The sequence below is a fragment of the Volvox carteri genome, assembly GCF_000143455.1.
Source record: "Volvox carteri f. nagariensis unplaced genomic scaffold VOLCAscaffold_33, whole genome shotgun sequence".
NCBI lineage: Eukaryota > Viridiplantae > Chlorophyta > Chlorophyceae > Chlamydomonadales > Volvocaceae > Volvox > Volvox carteri.
This window is the reverse complement of record NW_003307576.1, coordinates 184407-203189: the sequence shown is the minus strand read 5'-3', so window position 1 is coordinate 203189 and position 18783 is coordinate 184407. Positions and strand designations below refer to the sequence as shown.

The following is an 18783-nucleotide window of genomic DNA, read 5'->3' as shown; positions in this document are numbered from 1 at the left end:
TCTCTCCCTCCCCCCTCTTTCCCCCCTTCTCCACGTGCACGTACAAAACATACCGTACCTGGTCGTAATCATCAGGATACGCGTCGGTGTGTGAGGCGTACGGCGGGTTTCGCCACCTGAACGGTTACCCCGACCGGCCCCCCGTCCGCCCCAACCTCTCCCTGGGGGACACCCTGGCTGGCTTGCACGGCGCCTTCGGAGCCGTCATGGCGCTACTGCACAAGCTGAGGAGGGAAAAGGAGGCGGCTGTGGGGGGTGAGAGGGGGGCCGGTGGGGTATGTGTGTGTATGTATGTATGTATGTATGTATGTATGTATGTATGTATGTATGTATGTATGTATGTATGTATGTATGTATGTATGTATGTATGTGTGTGTATGTATGTATGTATGTGTGTGTATGTGTGTGTATGTATGTATGTATGTGTGTGTATGTGTGTGTGTAGCGGTAAGGTCGTCTGGAAGGGCAGGGGAAGAAAATTGGGTGGGCTTAAGGTGGGTGGGGTGGGGGCTTGTGAGGTGGGGATGGAGATGGGGGTGGGGGTGGAGAGGAGGGGGGTTCGCAGTCAAGAAACGTCCGGTCTTACCTTATGTGTGTGTATGTATGTGTGTGGAGCTGGGTGGGTGGGAATAAGTGGTAAGGGGGAAGATAGGGGATAAGAAACAGCTACGCAAGTGCAAACCCCTTCTCTTCCCGTCCGCCTCGTAACACGTTACCTCCCCCCCACTGGCCCCTGCATACCGGAACAAAACACACACCCTGATTTGCCCCTGTTTTAGGTTCGGTTGGTGGCGGTTGTGACGGTTTGGGTCAGGTGGTTGACGCCTCCATCAGCGAGAGTGTCTTCAATATCCTGGAAAGCTGCGTGACAGAGGTGGCCATGGCGGGGCAGGACAGGGGGCCCTCGGGGTCAACGATTTCAGGTGCGTGTGTGTATGTGTGTATGTACGTGTGTATGTATGTACGTGTGTGTTTGCTTGTGTGTGTATGTGTATTTTGCGTGCATGTATATGGGGTCCGGAGGGGGCGAAAGGGGGGGAAAATGCCGAGTAAGGCCCACATGGCCCAGGAGGGTAACATTTGGCTCCACGGACCCTGTACGGCTGTGTACGGCTGTGTGTGTGTATGTGTGTGTCTTATGTTTGTGTATTCGTTATCTGTGTTTTTAGGAAATCCCCTCCTTCCTTAATCCCCTGCCCTCTCCCCTCTCGCCCCTGGGCTCACCTCTCCCCCCCCCAACTCGCCCGTTTCCCCGTTATGTGTATTCAGGTGTCGTACCCTCGGGCACGTTCCGTACAAAGGACGGTCGGTATGTCGTGATTGGGGGCAACGGAGATAGGTAAGCTGTGGAGGAAGGCATCGTGTGCGTGTGTGTGTATGTATGTTAGGGTTTTGCGTGAATACCCCCCGTGAGGGGCCGGGAGGTTTGCCGGGAGCGCATCCGCACCGGGCCCCGCCTCCAACTCCATGTCCCTCTCTTCCCCCCTACCTTTAACTTCCTCTCCCCCCTACACATACGTACACACATACATACATACATACACACATTCAACACCTCACCCTCTTCCCCGCCCTCCTGCAGCGTTTACTCCCGCCTTATGGCCGCCATCGGCCGCCCTGACATGTCCGCCGCCAACCCCACATACGCGACCAACTCATTGAGGGTGGCGGCGGAGGGGGCGATCATGGAGCAGATCGAGCAGTGGGCGGAAAAACACACACTGGGTAGGTGGGGGCGTGCGTGTGTGTGGGGGGGTTTGGGTGGGGTGGGAAGATTCTCTGTCTGGGCGCTGGAACAACGTGTCAGCTGCCGTCATGATGGGAAGGAAATATGGAGGGGAAGGTGGGAGGTGGAGGGAATGTCGGAGGGGACAACTTTATTCCCGAAGGGGGACGAACGACGTTGTAGTTACTACAAGCTAGGTGCAGAGCATGCAAAATTGTGAACGATTACGTGTACCTGCAGTATATGCTTGAAGAAATCTAATTCCCATAAAAAGTTTAACATTTATTATTGTCGTGCTTGAGGATGTGAAGAATAGCGGGGGAGCGGGGGAGACAATGCTAGGTGGGGGGAGTTTGTTTTAGGATTTTGAAGACTTGTTCGGGAAGCGAAAGAGAAAAAGAGATGGAGGGGGATGAGGAGGGCCGGCAAACTGCGGCCGCACTGTCATACTTACTTCATCTCCAACAAGCTGTTTTTTTTATTCTTTTATCAATCTAATCCTTCACCTACTCCATCCTTATCCAAACCGCCAACCAATAACCTAAAACCAATAACCGACAACCTCCGAAACCAGAGGAGGTCATGGCCGCCATGACCAAGGCCCGAGTTCCCGCCGGTCCCATACTCTCCCCCGCTGCGATTATGGCGGAGCCTCAATTTCAGGCCCGCGGCATGATCCACTCCGCCTCCCCCCCCTCCGGCGGGGACCCCGTCACCATGCCGGCACTGCTGCCGGTGCTGAGCCGTACACCGGGTACGACACGGTGGGCTGGTCCCGAGCTCGGCGAGCACACTGAGGAGGTGTTGAGGGGGGAGTTGGGGCTGGGGGATGAGGAGCTGGCGAATCTGAGGGCGGTGGGGGCTATTTGAGGGTGGGGGCTGCGAGGGGGAGCGGAGCGGAGGGGAAAGACGAACCAAACACGATTGAAGCTGCTGCCAGGGCAAGAGAGTATCAACCGTAGAACTGACCGAAAGGCGTCCTTGGAGACCGTGACTTCGGGATGACGAGCGGAGGGGGAGCGGAGGGGGAGCGGAGGGGAAAGAGGATGATATGGGGGTGAGGAGGAGGAGGAGGAGGAGGGGTGAATTTTGGTGTGAGGCCTGGTTTTGTCAATCTGGAGGGGGGAAAGGTGTTTGCGGAGGCGAGGAGCGCAGAGGGGGTTCAGGGCGGAATCGAACGATCGAGGTGAGGGGTGAGGTGAGGTGAGGTGGGGTGAGGTGAGGTGGGGTGAGGAGATTTGATTTAATGGTGATGATGGTGATGATGGTGATGATGGTGATGATGGTGATGATGGTGATGATGGTGATGATGGTGGAGGTGGAGGTGGAGCTGCTCCTCATGAGTCGGCGGATCGAGCAGTCGGGGTGCTGCCGGTGGATTATATCTGATATGGACTTATGTGCCATTTTTTACAAAATCTTCCTTTGAAAGCTCTTTCAATATAAAGCTAAAGATATGTACATATCTCAAAGCAAGTTTAGTAAAATGCGCAGTGGTAAGTGTTCAGAGGCTACACGCGCCCTTCCACATGCGATAATAGGCTATTTAATAGGTGTAACACACAAACACACATACATACATACACACACAGACGTTCCCGTGATAAAAGGACCCTTTTCCCTTTGCCTTGAAGACTTTTTGAGGGGGGAAAACGGAGTAGCTAGCTAACTCCCTGTACGGCCAACATTTCTCGTACTGGGGACGAGCACTGTACGGCGTGAATAAGTGGCCGAAGCTTTCCCTCGAGCGTGCCTGCGTACCACAGGCTGTTGAAGTCCCGACCACTTCAGAAAGGAACAGCTCGGGTAAGAAAGCGCTACGGCGTCTAAAAGCCCTGAATGGTACATCGTCGTCGCCTGTGTGTATATATGTATGTGCGTGCGCGCGTGTGTGACGCTTCGATACTTCCAGCATTATTCATAATTTTGCTATTTTCTTTGTCAATTCAATGACAGAGACAAGATGCTGTACAGGATCCAAATCCGAAGCCCATCAGAGAACCTTATTTGGATCCGGATCCAGCTCAGCTAAGATCCGTTCAAATCCGAATCCAGGGGGCAGTGGCAGTCCAATGGCCCGCCCGGGCAGCTGGACATGGCGGGAGATCTATGGCGTGTTGGGGTGTTGGGGCGTGAAGGCCTATGGAAGGGGGCGGGGGAGAGAGGCGGCGGAGACGGTGGCGATGTGCAATTCCAATGTTCACAACGCCAACAGAAAAGAAAGGAGAAAGGGCTGAGAGGAAGACAGAGGGAGAGAGAGAGAAAAAGAGAGTGACAGAGAGACCAGGAATAAAACAAAAAAGCATTTTGCAGAGGATTTTTTGGGGGCTGCGTCCGACTGCTAAACGCAGCGCAACAGGGGGACGATTATGTGGATTGGCAGACCCGACCTGACAGCCTTGATGATGGTGGACCTGGCCTAAGTCTCCATTCTCTATTCCCCAATCCGCTCCGAAACCAGCGCATGTTTTGGGGCCGGCCGGTGCGCACTTTTTCGGCCGGTTGCGAACGGCTGTACGTGTGCGCTCGCGAGCGCGACACACGCAATACGGCAACCGGGTTACCAATAGCAAAGAACCCCAAGTCGCACGAAAACAGGTGTAAAGTTTTTGAGCTCGCTCAGTGCTGGTGTGTGCTGGGTGCGGATCAGAGTTCTTGGCTGAGGCAAACGCCATCTGGCCAGGGAGGGCGGCCACTGTCGTACTCACAACTGCAACTCGACCGGTATGACGGCAGGAAGGCCTACTGACGCAAAGATACCGTACTTGTTTAACTCTAAAATCTAACGTTAGATTTTTGGCAATACATCGCTGATGGTTCAAGCCAACCGACAACCTAATTCTAGACAGAATACCCTGAGTTTCACCACGAGGGACAACAGAAGCATAGGAATACGTTTTTTGTAACTGCAAATACCTGTGCGGAAAAAAACCTCGGCGTTCTGAGGAAGGGCGCCCGGCTTTGTCACATCGTGGTACCCGGCGTCAGCAATCTCCTTTCAAGGTGAGCGCGTACACAACCCGAGACAGCTCTGTGAGTCCCGATGTCCATTTTGAATACAATATGCTCAACGTTAGAGCCTCAGACCAGCCTTGACCCCAGCCTGGCACTCCCCTGGAGTGTGCTCTGTTCCATGGATCGGCACTGAACTTGGCCACGACCTGCTATGGGATACCTCTTGGGCCTAATAACCTTAAGTTCGTGGAAACTGAGCGGTGCTTTCCTCGCCTCCCGCCTGCTAGTCCTGGTGCCGTATTAGCGTGACCTGACGCGATATGCCTTAGTGCACAACTAAGGACCTTTTGGCCAGCCGTTTTCGCAGCTGGCTGCCTGCAGTCGCCCTCTTTGCACATATTTATGTAAAATTTGAAATCCGTATGGGCCTAGGGCCCTGTCTTTGCATATGTGCGCTACGCCTGCGAAGGCCGGGCCGATTAAGAGGTGTACGGCAAATTCCAGGCTGTGGCCCGCACCTAATCCCGCACCTGCTGCACCATCCTCCGTCGCGCACAGCACTCGTATGGTATCCAAACTTGTCATATCTCCGTTTCCATCCAAACAACAACGACAACCTTTTTGCACTGTCAGCAGTCTGTGAAACCAGGGTCGGCAGCTGTACAAAAGACCCCCGCCCATTCTCCGGGCGCTCGGCCACCCTGCCGAGCTTGTCAAAGGGCCCCGCATCGCTATTCGCCCCCATCATACCCCCATACGCCCATCTGTCCAACACTGCACCTATGAAACCTTTACCTGTCCCCACCCTCAACCCCATAACTTGAGCCGACAATTGGATTATTGTTTCTTGCACCTGCTCTCCCCCCCTTCCAAAAATACACCACATTCCCGGTTGTTGTTGTTGTTGGTGGTGGTGGTGATGATGGTGATGGTGGTGGTGGTGATGTACCTGGGGGGAATTTTTATTATCCTCCTATCCTGCAGTTGTCGGGAACATCTTTATTGATAAAGGATAACTAGCTCCCACCAATGCCAACTCTTTTACATCCCTTCTGCTGCTATTCGTTGTGCTCCCTGCTACCTATTTTCTGTCGCTCAGGAAGGGCAGGAGGCTCGCGTTGTCAGAAGTACCCTCCTGTGTAAATATCAGTGCTATACAGAGACACAGACGTATATACAGACAGACACACGCACGCATTCGCGCGCGCAGCGGCGGGCCGGGAGCAGGGGAGCAGCAGCGGCCCAGGACCGAGGTACACCCACCAGGACTACCCGACCGGGGGGAGGGGCTGCGGAGGGCTCCCCTTGCAGGTCCCCGCCTAGGGGGACACCCCGCTGAGTAGGGAGGAGGAGGAGGCGGCGGCGGAAGAACGGGAGGAGAGGAGATTTATAGCAGGGTTTATAGCAGTTGAATTGGTTGGTCCCGGTTTGCCTGTCTTTGGGTTGTCTTGTGGTGGTGCTTGTATCAACGGCAGACCACGCGTGGGTCGGTAATCCGGGGAGTGAAGTCAAATCAGTTGTCGAAGTGGCTTGGAAGATAGGCAGAAGGCAAGTGGACGTCTGTACGATCAAGATCAGGATCTCGCCGTACAGCTTAAGGGAGCGCTCTGAGGTGGTGCGTTGGGGGCCGGTGACCCATGGGTCGGCCGCAACGGAGCTCCTCCGCTCGTAAGCGGAAGCAGCCAGGGTCGGACGAGGACGGCGCCGGTGAGGGTGCGGGCGGGGGCGGCGGAGGGGAAGCCGGAGGGGAGCCAAGTCCCGCCACCTCGGACCAGCAGCGGGAGGGAGATGCGATGGAGGTTTCGGAGCCCTCCGAAGAGGAGGAGGCGGCAGGCGCCGCCGGCAGTGGCAAAGCCGCCGCTGCCGCGGCGGCGGCGGCGGCAACGGTGGCGTCCCGTCGCCGTCCACGTAAGAGCAGTGCGCCCGCCGCCGCGGCGGGAGCTGGGCCTGGCCTGGCGGTGGTGACGGCGGCGGACGCCGCCAGCCCGACGGCAGACAACGACGCCGCATTGGCGGCGGCGCTGGCTGACGGGAACCAGTCCCGTCAGCGTACGACACGTCAAAAGAACGTCAAGTATCACGAGGGCAAGGTGGAGTACGAGTGGGAGCGGGAGGCGTACCGTGACGGCGGCGGCGGCGGCAGCGGCAAGCGGCGGCGCAGCGGCAAGGAGCAGGACAAGGAGCAGCACGTGGATGAGGAAGATGCGTGGGACACGCATTGTAGAGTATGTGCCAGGTGGGGCATGTAGGGTTTTACTGGGTGATTTCTCTCTCTCTCTCTCTCTCTCTCTCTCTCTCTCTCTTCCGCATCCGCGATCCCGTTTTACTGCACGTGGGATTTATTTTTCTGTTCTTTTTTAATTCGCATTTTTGTGTACTAACATACTAAAGTATGCCGCTAACATCCTTTAGGATGCTAGTAACATCCTTAATATGGTGAAATTTTACGTTCAACATTAACTTTTACTCCTGGAGCAGAAGGTTTAGTAAAACAAGCTATTGCTGAATATTTAGAGAATTTAAATCAAGTGCTAAAGCTTTATGTCATCCATTTCTGTGTCAAACCCTAAGTGAATTTTATGTTTTAATCCCGCACACACCACCACCACCACCACCACCACCCATACGCGGGGTATTTAATTCCCCCACTCCCCCCCAGGCAATATTTCCTGAAATGAATTTTTTTATCCTTTTTTTTACCATTTTCCTCCCTCCTTCCCCTGGATCGAGCGAACAGTGACGAGGACGCCCAGAAGCTGCTGTGTTGTGATGGACTGCAACAGCTGGGCTGTACGGCAGTGTACCACATGTACTGCCTGGATCCACCGTTGACTCGGTTGCCTGCTGGTGACTGGTACTGCCCGGAGTGCGCCCACAAGTTCAGATATCAGGACATCGAGCGAGTTTTGGATTACAGGTGTGTGCGCCAGGAGTATGTATGTATGTATGTATGTATGCATGCCACGTCGTGTGCGTGAATGTGTGCAGAGGTTGTGAGGGGGGGTAGAGGTCGAGAGGGCGGAGGAATGTGCGTCGCAATCTTACACAAACTATTTGCATGCTGTCGTACAACACACTTTGAAAAACATGTTGAAATCCCGTGGAAAGTTCCAAGTACCCCTAAAACCCATCAATCCTAACGAACACCTGAAATTTCCCAACAATCCAACCAACACCGAACACCCGTTGGCCGACAGGGATGCCCCTGTGCCCGATGACGTGGACGACTCCCCCTCCCGCTCGCCGTCATCGTCTCCAACACCACCGCCCACTCAACAGCAGCGAGGAGAGAAGGGCGGGAAAGCAGGTGCGGGGGGGGGGCCAGGGCGCGCGGGGGGTACAGGGGTACAGGGGACGCAGCATCCCTTCTCCATCCACCACCACCACCACCATCCACCCCGACCCCACACTCCACCCCCATATCCACCCCAACCCCAAATCCACACCCCCAACCCCACCCCCACATCTCCCCAGGTCCCACGCGTCGTGAGTACCACGTGAAGTGGAAGGGTGAGAGCTACCTGCACTGCAGCTGGGAGCCCGAGGAGGGGCTGGCCAAGATGTACAGGGTGAGGGGGGTTGTGTGTGTGTGTTGGGGGGGGGGAGGGGAGGGGGAAGGGGGGAGGGGGGTTGTGTGTGTGACGGGGGTTGTGGGGTCAGGTAAGGGAGGGGGGGAGGGCAGTTGCACAGTCCTGCCTGCCCGGTCTGGTTTACCTTTGGGATAATCTTACGATGGTATCTTGATTTAATTCTGAAATCTTATATTAATTTAACAAAAGATATGAAAATCCTTCCCTTTGTCATGCCGGTGTGTCCTGTTATTTTTTTCCCTCCATTTTCACTTCCTCCCTTCCCTTCCGCCTTTCCTTATATATTATATATTATATATTATATATTATATCCGTACATTCCGTGACTTTGTATATAATCCTTCCCCTCTCAGCTTGACTAGCGCCCCTCTCCCTCCCTCTCCTCCTCCCCCTCCCTATCCGTCTATTTCTGGTATCTGTTTCTCTCGCCAGTGGTTCGTCTTACCCCGCACTCTCTCCACCTCCTCTACTGTCGTACACAGATGTTTCCCGCCATAAAGGCCAAAGTACAGCGATTCTGGAAGCTTCGTGAAAGTCGGGAGGCGGAGGAGCGGGAGGCGGAGGAGACGGGTGGGGGTTGGGAGGACGGTGTGTTTGTGTGTGTTTGGGGGGAAGGGCGGGTGGGCCGTGTGTGTTTCGAGAAAGGAGCCGGGGGGAAAGAAGGATGGGCGAACAAGTGGCGAAAGCGCATGTGTGTGTATGGCGTGCCTTCAACGCGTGTGTATTGCTGGTCATGTTTTCCGTCTGTCTGTCCGTCTGTTTATCGGTCTGTCCGTCTGTCTGGCTGTTAATGCCTAAAGAGCGACACTTGTCCTCGTAGAATTTCCGCTCGCGTACACCTGTGACGTACACTCGGATTGCAATCATTTTCGTAATGTACGGCAGGTGAGTACGTCCATGGCGTCAATCCGTTATGGCTGGAAGTAGACCGGATCCTCGCGGAGCAGGTCTCGGAGCAGCCGATGCCGGCGAGTACGGCAGCGGGGGGCACCGGCGGCCGGAGCGGTGCCAGCGGGAGCGGCAGCAAGAAGGGCCGGGCGCAAATGGAGTACCTCGTGAAATGGAAGGACCTGGGGTACGACCAATGCACGTGAGTACGACATTACGATTTTGTACGGCTACACGGTACGCCGGAATGGATGATGATATGCTTGCTAGTAAAGATATGTTTGGGTGGGGCACCCGTTATGTGGATGCATGCGTTTTGCGAGGGATACAGCTCCTCCCACTGTCGTACGACACCGCTGTCGCTGTCGTACTATGCCGCTGCCGTTGCCGTACCGTGCAGGTGGGAGCTAGAGTCGGATATTGCGGGTTACGACGCCGCCATTCAGCGTTTCCGGGAGACCAAGTAAGCGTTTGTGTACGTCTGTATGTGTGTGCGCGTCCGCGAAATGGGAAAAATAAAAATCGCCGACGGGGGGTGCGTCCGGAGGGAACGGGGGGTATGACTTCTGCTAATACGTGAACTCTTATGCTCAGGCAGCCTTCGTCTTTTTAATTGTTATTAGGGTCTAGTAAAGTAAACTAGACCCTAATTACAATAAAGATTGTCTAGTGAACCAAAGGCTTCCCCTTCGTCTCCCCGAAGGAGAACACCCCTTCTTCCCCTTTAGGGGATATCTTCCCGTTTGGTTCCCCTAAAGGCGAGGAAAACAAAGGGATTCCTCTTTGGGGCAGAACTAAAGGGGACGAAAAGACATCTGTCCCTCGACCTACCTCCACGCACGCCGCTCACCTCCCATAATTCATCGAGTGGATCTAATGCCTCTTACCCGCCTCCCCCCACCGTCATCTCCTTCACCCCCCCTCCCCCCTCCCCCCTTGGACTTCAGATCTGTGGTGGAGGATGCCCGGGCTCGCAAGGCGGCCGCCTCGGGGGCCAAGGGCGACCCCCGGGAGGGCGGGGGGGGCCCCGCGAGGAAACGTGCCAGGAAGGTGTGTTTTTAATCCGCACCTTGGCTCAGCTGCTGTCTGCTGCAGCAGCGTGCTCCTCCTTTCGGGGATGTAGGCTGTTCGTGCATGCAATCCCCCCCCCCACATCTTCTCGTGGATTACATACATACATACATACATACATACATACATACATACATACATACATACATACATACATACATACATACATACATACATACATACATACATACATACATACATACATACATACATACATACATACATACATACATACATACATACATACATACATACATACATACATACATACAGAGCAGGGAACTGCCTCGGGAAAAGTGGCCGCTGGTGAAGGCTTAACCACCCTGTAACAACATACATACACGCAGGAGGAGGTGGCGGCGGGGGCTGGCGGGGGATCTGGATCTCCCGCCGGTAAAACGGCGGCGGCGGCGGCTGAGGGCAGCGTGGAGGATGTGCAAGTCCAGGTGGGTTTAGGATGTTATGGGTCGGTGGGTCGGTAAAACCCTAAAACCCTAAGTGGGAAGGAGGTGAGGAGGGGACATTGAAGGGGGCGGGGGAAATGGTTGAGGAAAGGTTGGGAAGAGGCAAAAGCTCTCATCGTTTCGTCTGTTTGTACGTGTATGTTTTGGGCTGGGTGCTGCCGCTCCCTAAAACCCTTCAAAGAACCTAAGACCCTAAAAACCTGATTCATATTCATGATGTTCACCAACACGCACACATACACACACACACACGCTCCGCTCCCCCTCCCCCTTTTTTTCCGAGGACTGCTTCTTCGCAACCGCCGACTGGTCAGCTCTGCGTCCGGTATATTTGCCGCAGCGCTCTTTCCTTGGCAGCAGCTTCACTCGCTCGTGGTTCGTCCTTTCCCCCTCACCCTTCTTCTCAGGGCTCCGGAACCCGTAAGTGGCACAGCACCCCCGACTTCCTTCACGGCGGTTCCCTCCATCCGTACCAACTGGAGGGCCTCAACTGGCTGTACCACAAGTACTGTACGGGAGATGCCGTAATCCTGGCGGACGAGATGGGGCTGGGCAAGACGGTGCAGGTGGGGGGAAGGGTGTGTGTGTGTGTGTAAGCGTTAGGAAGGGTGTGTGTGTGTAAGCGTTAGGAACGCAATCCGGGTTTATGTTATGTACGGCAGCTCTTCCGTATCCTTTTCCCAACCACACCCTCCCAACCCTTTTCCCCCTCCGCAAACACAACGGATTTCCCCCTAGGGACCTAGCCGGGAGCTGTTGTACGGCTATCGATCTGTACGGCGTGTTTCATTCCCCCGGTCCCTTACCCCTCCTATCCCCTCCCCCCTCCAGACCATCGCCTTCTTAGCGTCCCTCCACGCCGAGTGCTGCGAGCTGCCGCACCTGGTTGTCGTACCTCTATCCACCATGAGGAACTGGGAGAGGGAGTTTGAAACCTGGGCACCCAACCTGAATGTGGTGTCTTTGGCGGGAAATGTGGAGGCGAGACAGGTAAGGAAATTGAAGCGGAGAATGTTCCATTCCGTGTTTTTCGATCGAGCTTCCGCCAAAAAGGTGCTCATGTTTGACATTTTGACCATCTGGGCAGGCCATAATTCCCGTTTTATATTACAATTACAATGTCAACATAAGTGTGATTTATTGAATATTGAAAAGAATTACTTTAATTTTCTTCGCGATAATAAGCACTTAAGGTGTTCAAGGTGATGTTTTAGGGCTTTAATTGTGGGATTTGTGCCGTTCTTTATTTCGCTGTATAATTTGAGTATTGAAAAGGGGACAGGGCCATTTGTGTCGTTAACTCGCGTTGAAACCGCCATACTGTACGGCATCTGTACTGCAGGTTATCTTGGACTACGAGCTGTACGTACAGCCCCACAGCGGCAACAGGCAGCTAGGGGCTGCGGGAGGCAGGCGGAGTACGGCGGCGGGGGAAGAGGGCGACGGCGGAGGCGCGGGGCCTGGGACGGGAGGCTCTGGGAGGCGGAAGGTTTCGGCGCAGGTACGACATTGCATGAGTACGACAACGTTCATCTGATCGGCTGGTGTGCGGGTCCTTTTGCGGGGAAATTTTGAATTGGTCAAACTTGGTGCAATTTGAATCCTCTCCTCCGATTTGCGATGTGACCCTGTGTTTCATCAAATTCTGTAGGACCGCGTCAAGTTCCACGTGCTGCTGACCAGCTATGAGATGTTGGCGCTGGAGGCGGGGCAGCTGAGCAAGGGACTGCAGTACGGCGTGCTTGTCGTGGACGAGGTACGATAATGTCGTACTGGTCCAGTTGCAGGGACCGCAAGCCCACCGCGACTGCTGTGGTGTTGTTAACTTCCCCAATGTCTTCACGGAAATTTTGCACATAGAAAAGCTTACTGACACGTAAACACACACACATACACACACATACACACACACACATACACACACATACACACATACACACATACACACACACACATACACACACATACACACACAGGAAGTACAAGCAACCACGGAAACTGCTACTTGGCAACGCATGCAGCCCGTTCCCCTTCCCCGCACTTTACTTGTCACATGTTACTTGTAGATCGTAGATCGGCGCGCGTTGGAGTCCGCGTCATGCCCGTTACCAGCACCGCCGTCCCGCTCGCGCTCCATACACACACGTACACACCCTTCCCTTCCCCCCTCCCCCCTCGTCATCATCCCGAGGTCGGCTCCTTCAAAACCGCCTACTGGTCAGTTCTGCTTCTCTTTCCTTGGCAGAGCAGCTTCACTCGTTCACGTGGTTCGTCTTTTCCCCCCCCCCTTCCCCCCCCACCGCCCACGTAGGGCCACCGACTGAAGAATAAGGACTCAAAGCTGTTCCAGTTGCTGACACAGTTCGAGTGAGTTATTTTGCCGTACAATACCATACGATTGTACGCTTTATCTTATAATTACGTACGGCGGCGTTCAATGGTAGGACTTGCCAATCTTGATGATTATGATTAGAAAAAAGGAGTGCACGGCAGCCCCTTTGTGTGCAGCGCTTTCCCTTTTCGGGATTCACCCCGCGTTCAGCGGCGGCGCTTTTTAGTGTCTGGAGCTTTATGACCTTCATTGTCGCATGTTCATTATATTTAAACTTTGAGAAGTTAAAATTTATGAAAAAGCAACCCGTGGGACTTAGACCTCTTAACTTTACAACAGCAGCTGCTACAGCTTCAAGCGTGGTGTACTTCACCCTGGCCCTCCGCAGTGTACGACACAAAGTTCTCTTGACGGGCACGCCGCTCCAGAACCACCTTGGCGAGCTCTTTATGTTGCTCCACTTTTTGGAGCCGGACAAGTTCCCAAGTCGGGCAGCTTTCGAGTCCCGCTTCTCCAGCTTGTCGCAGAACGAGGACGTGACTCAGCTGCATGCGCTGCTGCAGGTAAGAATCCATTATAGTGGGGGGAGGGAGGGAGGAACCCGGGGGGAGCGGGGAAAGAAGGGGGGAACGGGGCCCTCAGGGGTTTGGAATACGAAAAACCGCCGACCGCGGACTCAAATTGCAATTGCAATCTTACACGCTTATGTAGGTATGGTGCCCGTGCATCATTGCCATATTACGTGTCTTCCCCCACCCTCTTGCCCTTTTGCCCTCGCTCTCCCCCTCCCCCTCCTTTACACTCCTCCGCAGCCGCACATGCTTCGCCGGCTGAAGAATGACGTCATGAAGCAGCTGCCCCCCAAGATGGAGCAGCTGGTGCGGGTGGAGCTGAGCCCCCAGCAAAGGGAAATCTACAGGTAGGTGAGGAGGCCACTGGGAAATAGGAGGGCACGCGGGTGGGGGGATCAGGGGGGGTAGGGGGTGGGGTAGGGGATGGAGTTGGTGGGTTGGGTGGGGGGATAGGGAGGGTATATCTGGGATCGATCAGGGGTTGCTTTGGAAACATGGAAACATGAAGAAATTGGAGAAGGGAGGAGGAGTGGAAATGTCCTAAACCCGCCGCGCTTGGCCCCTGGCCTTGATATCCATCACGCCCCTCTTTGGACCATCTGTATGTGGACCTGTCAACCCGCCTATCCGTCCGTCTATCCGTCTTGTCTGTCTTTCTGTCTGTCTGTCAGGTCCCTGTTGCTTCAGCACTCCTCCGTGCTTGTGGGTCACCGGGCGGCTGTCGCTGCTGCCGGTGGCGCCACCACCGCCCTGAAGAACCTGATGATGGAGCTGCGGAAGGCGTGTAACCACCCGTTCCTGGTGGCCCACCAGGCGGGCAGGGGGGGCGCAGGAAGGGGAGGTAGGGGGAGGGTGTAGCGGTGTTGGGCCATTTGTAGAACGAGGCTGGGGTACTGGATAGAGTGGGGGATTGGTTGGGGTGGGAGGTGAGGAGTGGGGTGGGGCGGGGTTGTAGGGGACGACGTTTTTCCTCGGTAAGGTGGAAGGGCGGCGAAAGTTTGTACCTGAGTCGTCGTTGACCGACCGTCCTGCGCGGTGGGACAGAGGCGTTAGTATAAAAACGCAGGTTTTAGGTTTTAGGGTTCAGGGTTTTAGGGTTTTAGTTGTCTGGGACAGGGTAGCCCCTTCCATTCCCTCCTAAGGCCCCGAGGCCACCGTTGGGAGGGGTAAGAGGGATTTCGGTGGGGGGGCACAGGAGAGGGCCAGGGGTTTACTTCACTGGGGTGTGTGTCGGTGTGTATGTGTGTATGTGTGTATGTGTGTGTGTCTTGATTTCTTGGCCCGCCGGGGGAGCTCCCCTTCCCAACCCCCCAACCCCTGGGCCCCCTTCCTTCCCCTTCCCAATCCCCGATGATGTAATTCCTGCCATGGATCTTGTACGACACAGCGCTGCAGCATCCTACGGATCTGGATTCGCTCGTCACTCACAGCGGCAAACTGCAGTTGGTGGATAAGATGGCGATGCGGTTGCGAGATGCGGGACATCGACTGATCATCTTCTCGCAGGTACTGGGTATTGAAAAGGGTGGTGGTGGTGGTGGTGGTGAAGAATGTCGATATAGAAGGGCGGGGAAGGAAAACGACAGGCGGAGTTTGGTTGAGTTCGACTGGCTCGGTTGGAGCGTTTTACGGTCGTTGAGGTCGTTGTTCGACGGTCGCGTTTATGTGTTTGCGTTTCCCCAGAGCCCCCCTTCCCTCTTCCCCTCCGGCCGCAGCGGTTGTTGTCCTTAACTTGGCATGTAATCCCCCCCCCCCGGCCTGCCTCGTGGAGGTTAATTGCTTCATGACATTGTTCGGACATGTTTTCCCTTCCCCCTCTTGGGCCACCCCCCCACGCTCCGCGGTTTTATGTCACGCGGCCCAGTTCACTCGCACGTTGGACCTGCTGGAGGAGTGGTTGGTGGGCCGCGGGCTGGGGTATATGAGGATCGACGGAACAGTGGCAGGTGCGCGTGGTTGTGTATGTGTATGTGTATGTGCCTAAGCCTGTCTATCTGTCTGTCTGCCTGTCTGTCTGTCTATCTGTGTGTTTTGGGGGAGAAAGGAGGCAGCGGCATCTCCCCACCTTCCCCACTGGTTTCGGAGACCCGTAGCTCGGGTGCTCTGCACATCAGTCGGCACGTGGTCCGCGGTGCTGCTGCTGCTGCTGCTTCGTGGGGCAGAAGGGGGCCTCAACCTACCCTCAAACCCCCCCAACCCCACCCCGTGGGGCAGAAGGGGGCCTCAAACCCCCACCCCCCCAACTCCCCAACTCCCCACTAACCCACCCCGCAGGCTCTGAGCGTCAGAAGCGCATCGACCGCTTCAACCAGCATCCGGATTCCTACTTTTGTTTCCTGCTCTCCACGCGGGCGGGGGGTCTGGGGATCAACCTGGCCACCGCCGACACCGTCATCATCTTTGACAGCGACTGGAACCCGCATAACGACCTGCAGGTGCGTTTGTATGTATGTATGTATGTATGTATGTATGTATGTATGTATGTATGTATGTATGTATGTATGTATGTATGTATGTATGTATGTATGCATACGTTTGTATGTATTTATGTATATACGTATGTATGTGTGTGCGTGTGCGTTGTGATGAAGTGACGGGCGCGAGAAGGAAGTCCCGGAGTGATTGCCAGTTGGGAACTTACCGAAGAAAGGAGTACTGTGTATGTGTCTTGATATGTCTGTCTGTCTGTCTGTCTGTCTGTCTGTCTGTCTGACTGTAAGTGTGTATTTATGTTTTTGTGTGATTGTTATATAAAAAGGGAGGGCCGCCAACGATGTGGGGTGTTGGGGTCGAGTATCAAGTTGAGGGGGGTGCGAGGGTGGGGTAGGGTGAGGTGGGGTGGGTGAATGGTCAAGCTGATATGTCTTAAAATGTCGTTTGCAGGTGTTTTAGGTGACTGTGAGTTACCCCCCTTAGATTTATCTTCGCTTCTCACGGGATCCCCTCCATCCATCTGTCTGTTTGTCTGTCCGTCCAGGCCCAGGCCCGAGCTCATCGTTTGGGGCAGGATAAGCCGGTCATGATTTACAGGTGCGTGGGTATGTGTTTGTGCGTATATGTGTCTGTGTGGTGGCCTGTGTTTTTGGCGGAGCGAGCCGCATTTTCGTGTCGTTTGTGTGTGTGATGTTACACCTGTCTGTTTGTCTGTCTGCCTGTTTGTCTGTCTGCCTGTTTGTCTGTCTGTTTGTCTGTCTGTTTGTCTGCCTGTTTGTCTGTCTGTTTGTCTGTCTATTTGTCTGTCTATCTGTTTGTCTGTCTATCTGTCTATCTGTTTGGTGGTGCTATGTCGAGGAGGTGGTCAAGATCTCTACCCAACTCCCCCCCCACTAGGCGACTGGCAGCATGTGCATGTGCTGCGTGCATGTAATTATGTCCCGGAAATGCATGTACGCAATTCAGCAACTCTCAGACCAGTGGTCTGTCTGTCTGACTATCTGTTTATTTGTTTGTTTGTTTGTTTGTAGGCTCGTCACCCGACAAACCATCGAGGAGCGAATGATGCAGGTGTGGGCGGGGCAGCGGAGTGTGCGTGTATGTGTGGGGGCGATGGGTGAGAGAGAGAGAGAGAGAGAAGCGAGAGACGGGAATTCGTACGACAAGGTGGTTAATGAATTCCCTCCTCATCAGTCAACAATCAAAAACCAGCACCGCCACTTTTCCCCTGTTAATCATTCACTTGCACCTCCTCCCCAGCATTGCTTCTTTGTCCACACGTTGTTCCCCCCTTCCCCCGCGCCTCCCGTTTTGGCGGTGTTGATGTTACCTTTTGACGTACATTCGTACATACACGCAAAACACATGCACAAAACACATACACACGCGAAACCCACATGCTCGCGCGCACGATATGTTGCAGGTCAGCCGCAAGAAGATGATGTTGGAGCACCTGGTGGTTCGCAAGATGAGCTCAGGCGGCGGGGGCGAGCTGAAGCAGTCCGAGCTGGACGACATACTGAGATACGGGGCGCAGGTACGAGTGTACGGCAGGGTTTGGTTGAGAGTGTGCTTGGGAGTGGATTGTACGGGTGTACGGGAGGGTGAGATGGAGGTGAAGGTGACGGTGGGGGTGGAGGTGGGGGGCCCCGCGTCCTCCTGCCCGTGGCTTTTTGTCCTCCCCTTACGATGGTGTCAGAGTTGTACCACCACCTGGACCTATCGACACCGGTACCGGTACCGGTATCGATACCCGATACCCGATTCTTCTGGACGACATTGGCATGTTGCCATTGTGATGCTCTGCACCTACAGACATACAGCCACGCAAACATACAGCCATATGCGCATTCGGGACTTCCCCCCGCCCCGCCTTGTACAGGAGTTGTTCGCGGATGAGGGGGATGAGGGAGCTGAGGGGGCGGCAGGCGGCGGCGGCGGCAAGGAGGCGGCTGCAGGGGGGGTTGGCAAGGACGCCATCTCCCCCGTCCCCACCTCCCCCCCGGGAGGCCAGGAGCGGGTGACGGGGGCGGGGGTTTGCGGAGAGGGGGGAGGAGGAGGTGACAAGCCGTCGTCGGTGGCGGGGGACGGTACGGCAGTTAAGGCGGTGGGGTTGGAGAAGGCGGAGGCGGGCGCTGCGGGAGTCAAGGCCCAGCCTCCGGAGGGTGAGTGGCGTGTCTGTGTTTATGTGTCTGTGTATATGTCGTACATGTGGGTTTGGACGAGGGGGTGGATGGTCTCAATGAAGGGTTAGGGGACTGCGTGTGTGTATGTGTGTTTCGGAGCTGGTGTGTATGGAGGTTTTGGTGCGGCAGCTAGAGCCGCTCTACACTGTCCCCTTGCTGGTGCTATAGGGTGGAGGTCTTGCTGGCGCCTAGAGATGGCCGCCAACAATGCTCTTCCCCTCAACGTGGCTTGTTTTGGATATTTCACTTTTAGGACTTAGGGCTTTTGACATTTATAAATCGGTTTAATTCTGGTTAGTAGTTGGCGGTTGCCTGTCCTTTCCTCCCGAACCCCCTTGAATTTATTTTTTTATATCCTCTATTTGCAGGATCAGACGCTGTTGCTGCTGCTGCTACTGCTGCTGAGGCCCATGTCTCCCGGGAGCCATCCCCCGGTGCTACTGCTACTGCTACTGCTGCTACTGCTGCTACTGCTGCTGGTGGTGGAGGTGGTAGCAGTCGTTCGAAACGCATCGTGTGGGATGCTGCCGCCATTGACCGGTTGCTTGATCGGCAGGTAGGGTTTC

At 55.0% G+C, this 18783-nt stretch overlaps 2 protein-coding genes across 2 annotated transcripts; both read left to right on the top strand.

The window, feature by feature from the left end:
* Positions 1 to 206: 206 nt before the first annotated feature.
* Positions 207 to 2596, top strand: VOLCADRAFT_93656 (uncharacterized protein; the record flags this gene model as incomplete). Its single annotated transcript, XM_002952965.1, has 4 exons — positions 207 to 255; positions 1270 to 1339; positions 1583 to 1725; positions 2301 to 2596. The coding sequence occupies 4 exons, from the start codon at positions 207 to 209 to the stop codon at positions 2594 to 2596; spliced, it is 558 nt and encodes a 185-aa protein (XP_002953011.1).
* A 4826-nt stretch (positions 2597 to 7422) lies between these two features.
* On the top strand, positions 7423 to 17943 carry VOLCADRAFT_30242 (uncharacterized protein; the record flags this gene model as incomplete). Its single annotated transcript, XM_002952964.1, has 21 exons — positions 7423 to 7600; positions 8042 to 8310; positions 8796 to 8841; positions 9157 to 9218; positions 9300 to 9361; positions 9560 to 9622; positions 10584 to 10680; positions 11102 to 11260; positions 11526 to 11747; positions 12346 to 12450; positions 13006 to 13061; positions 13415 to 13589; positions 13839 to 13945; positions 14270 to 14450; positions 14994 to 15104; positions 15463 to 15544; positions 15873 to 16033; positions 16576 to 16628; positions 17063 to 17102; positions 17455 to 17568; positions 17914 to 17943. Coding segments are annotated over 21 exons (2373 nt in total), but the record flags the coding sequence as incomplete, so codon positions are not given.
* Between the last annotated feature and the right edge of the window lie 840 nt (positions 17944 to 18783).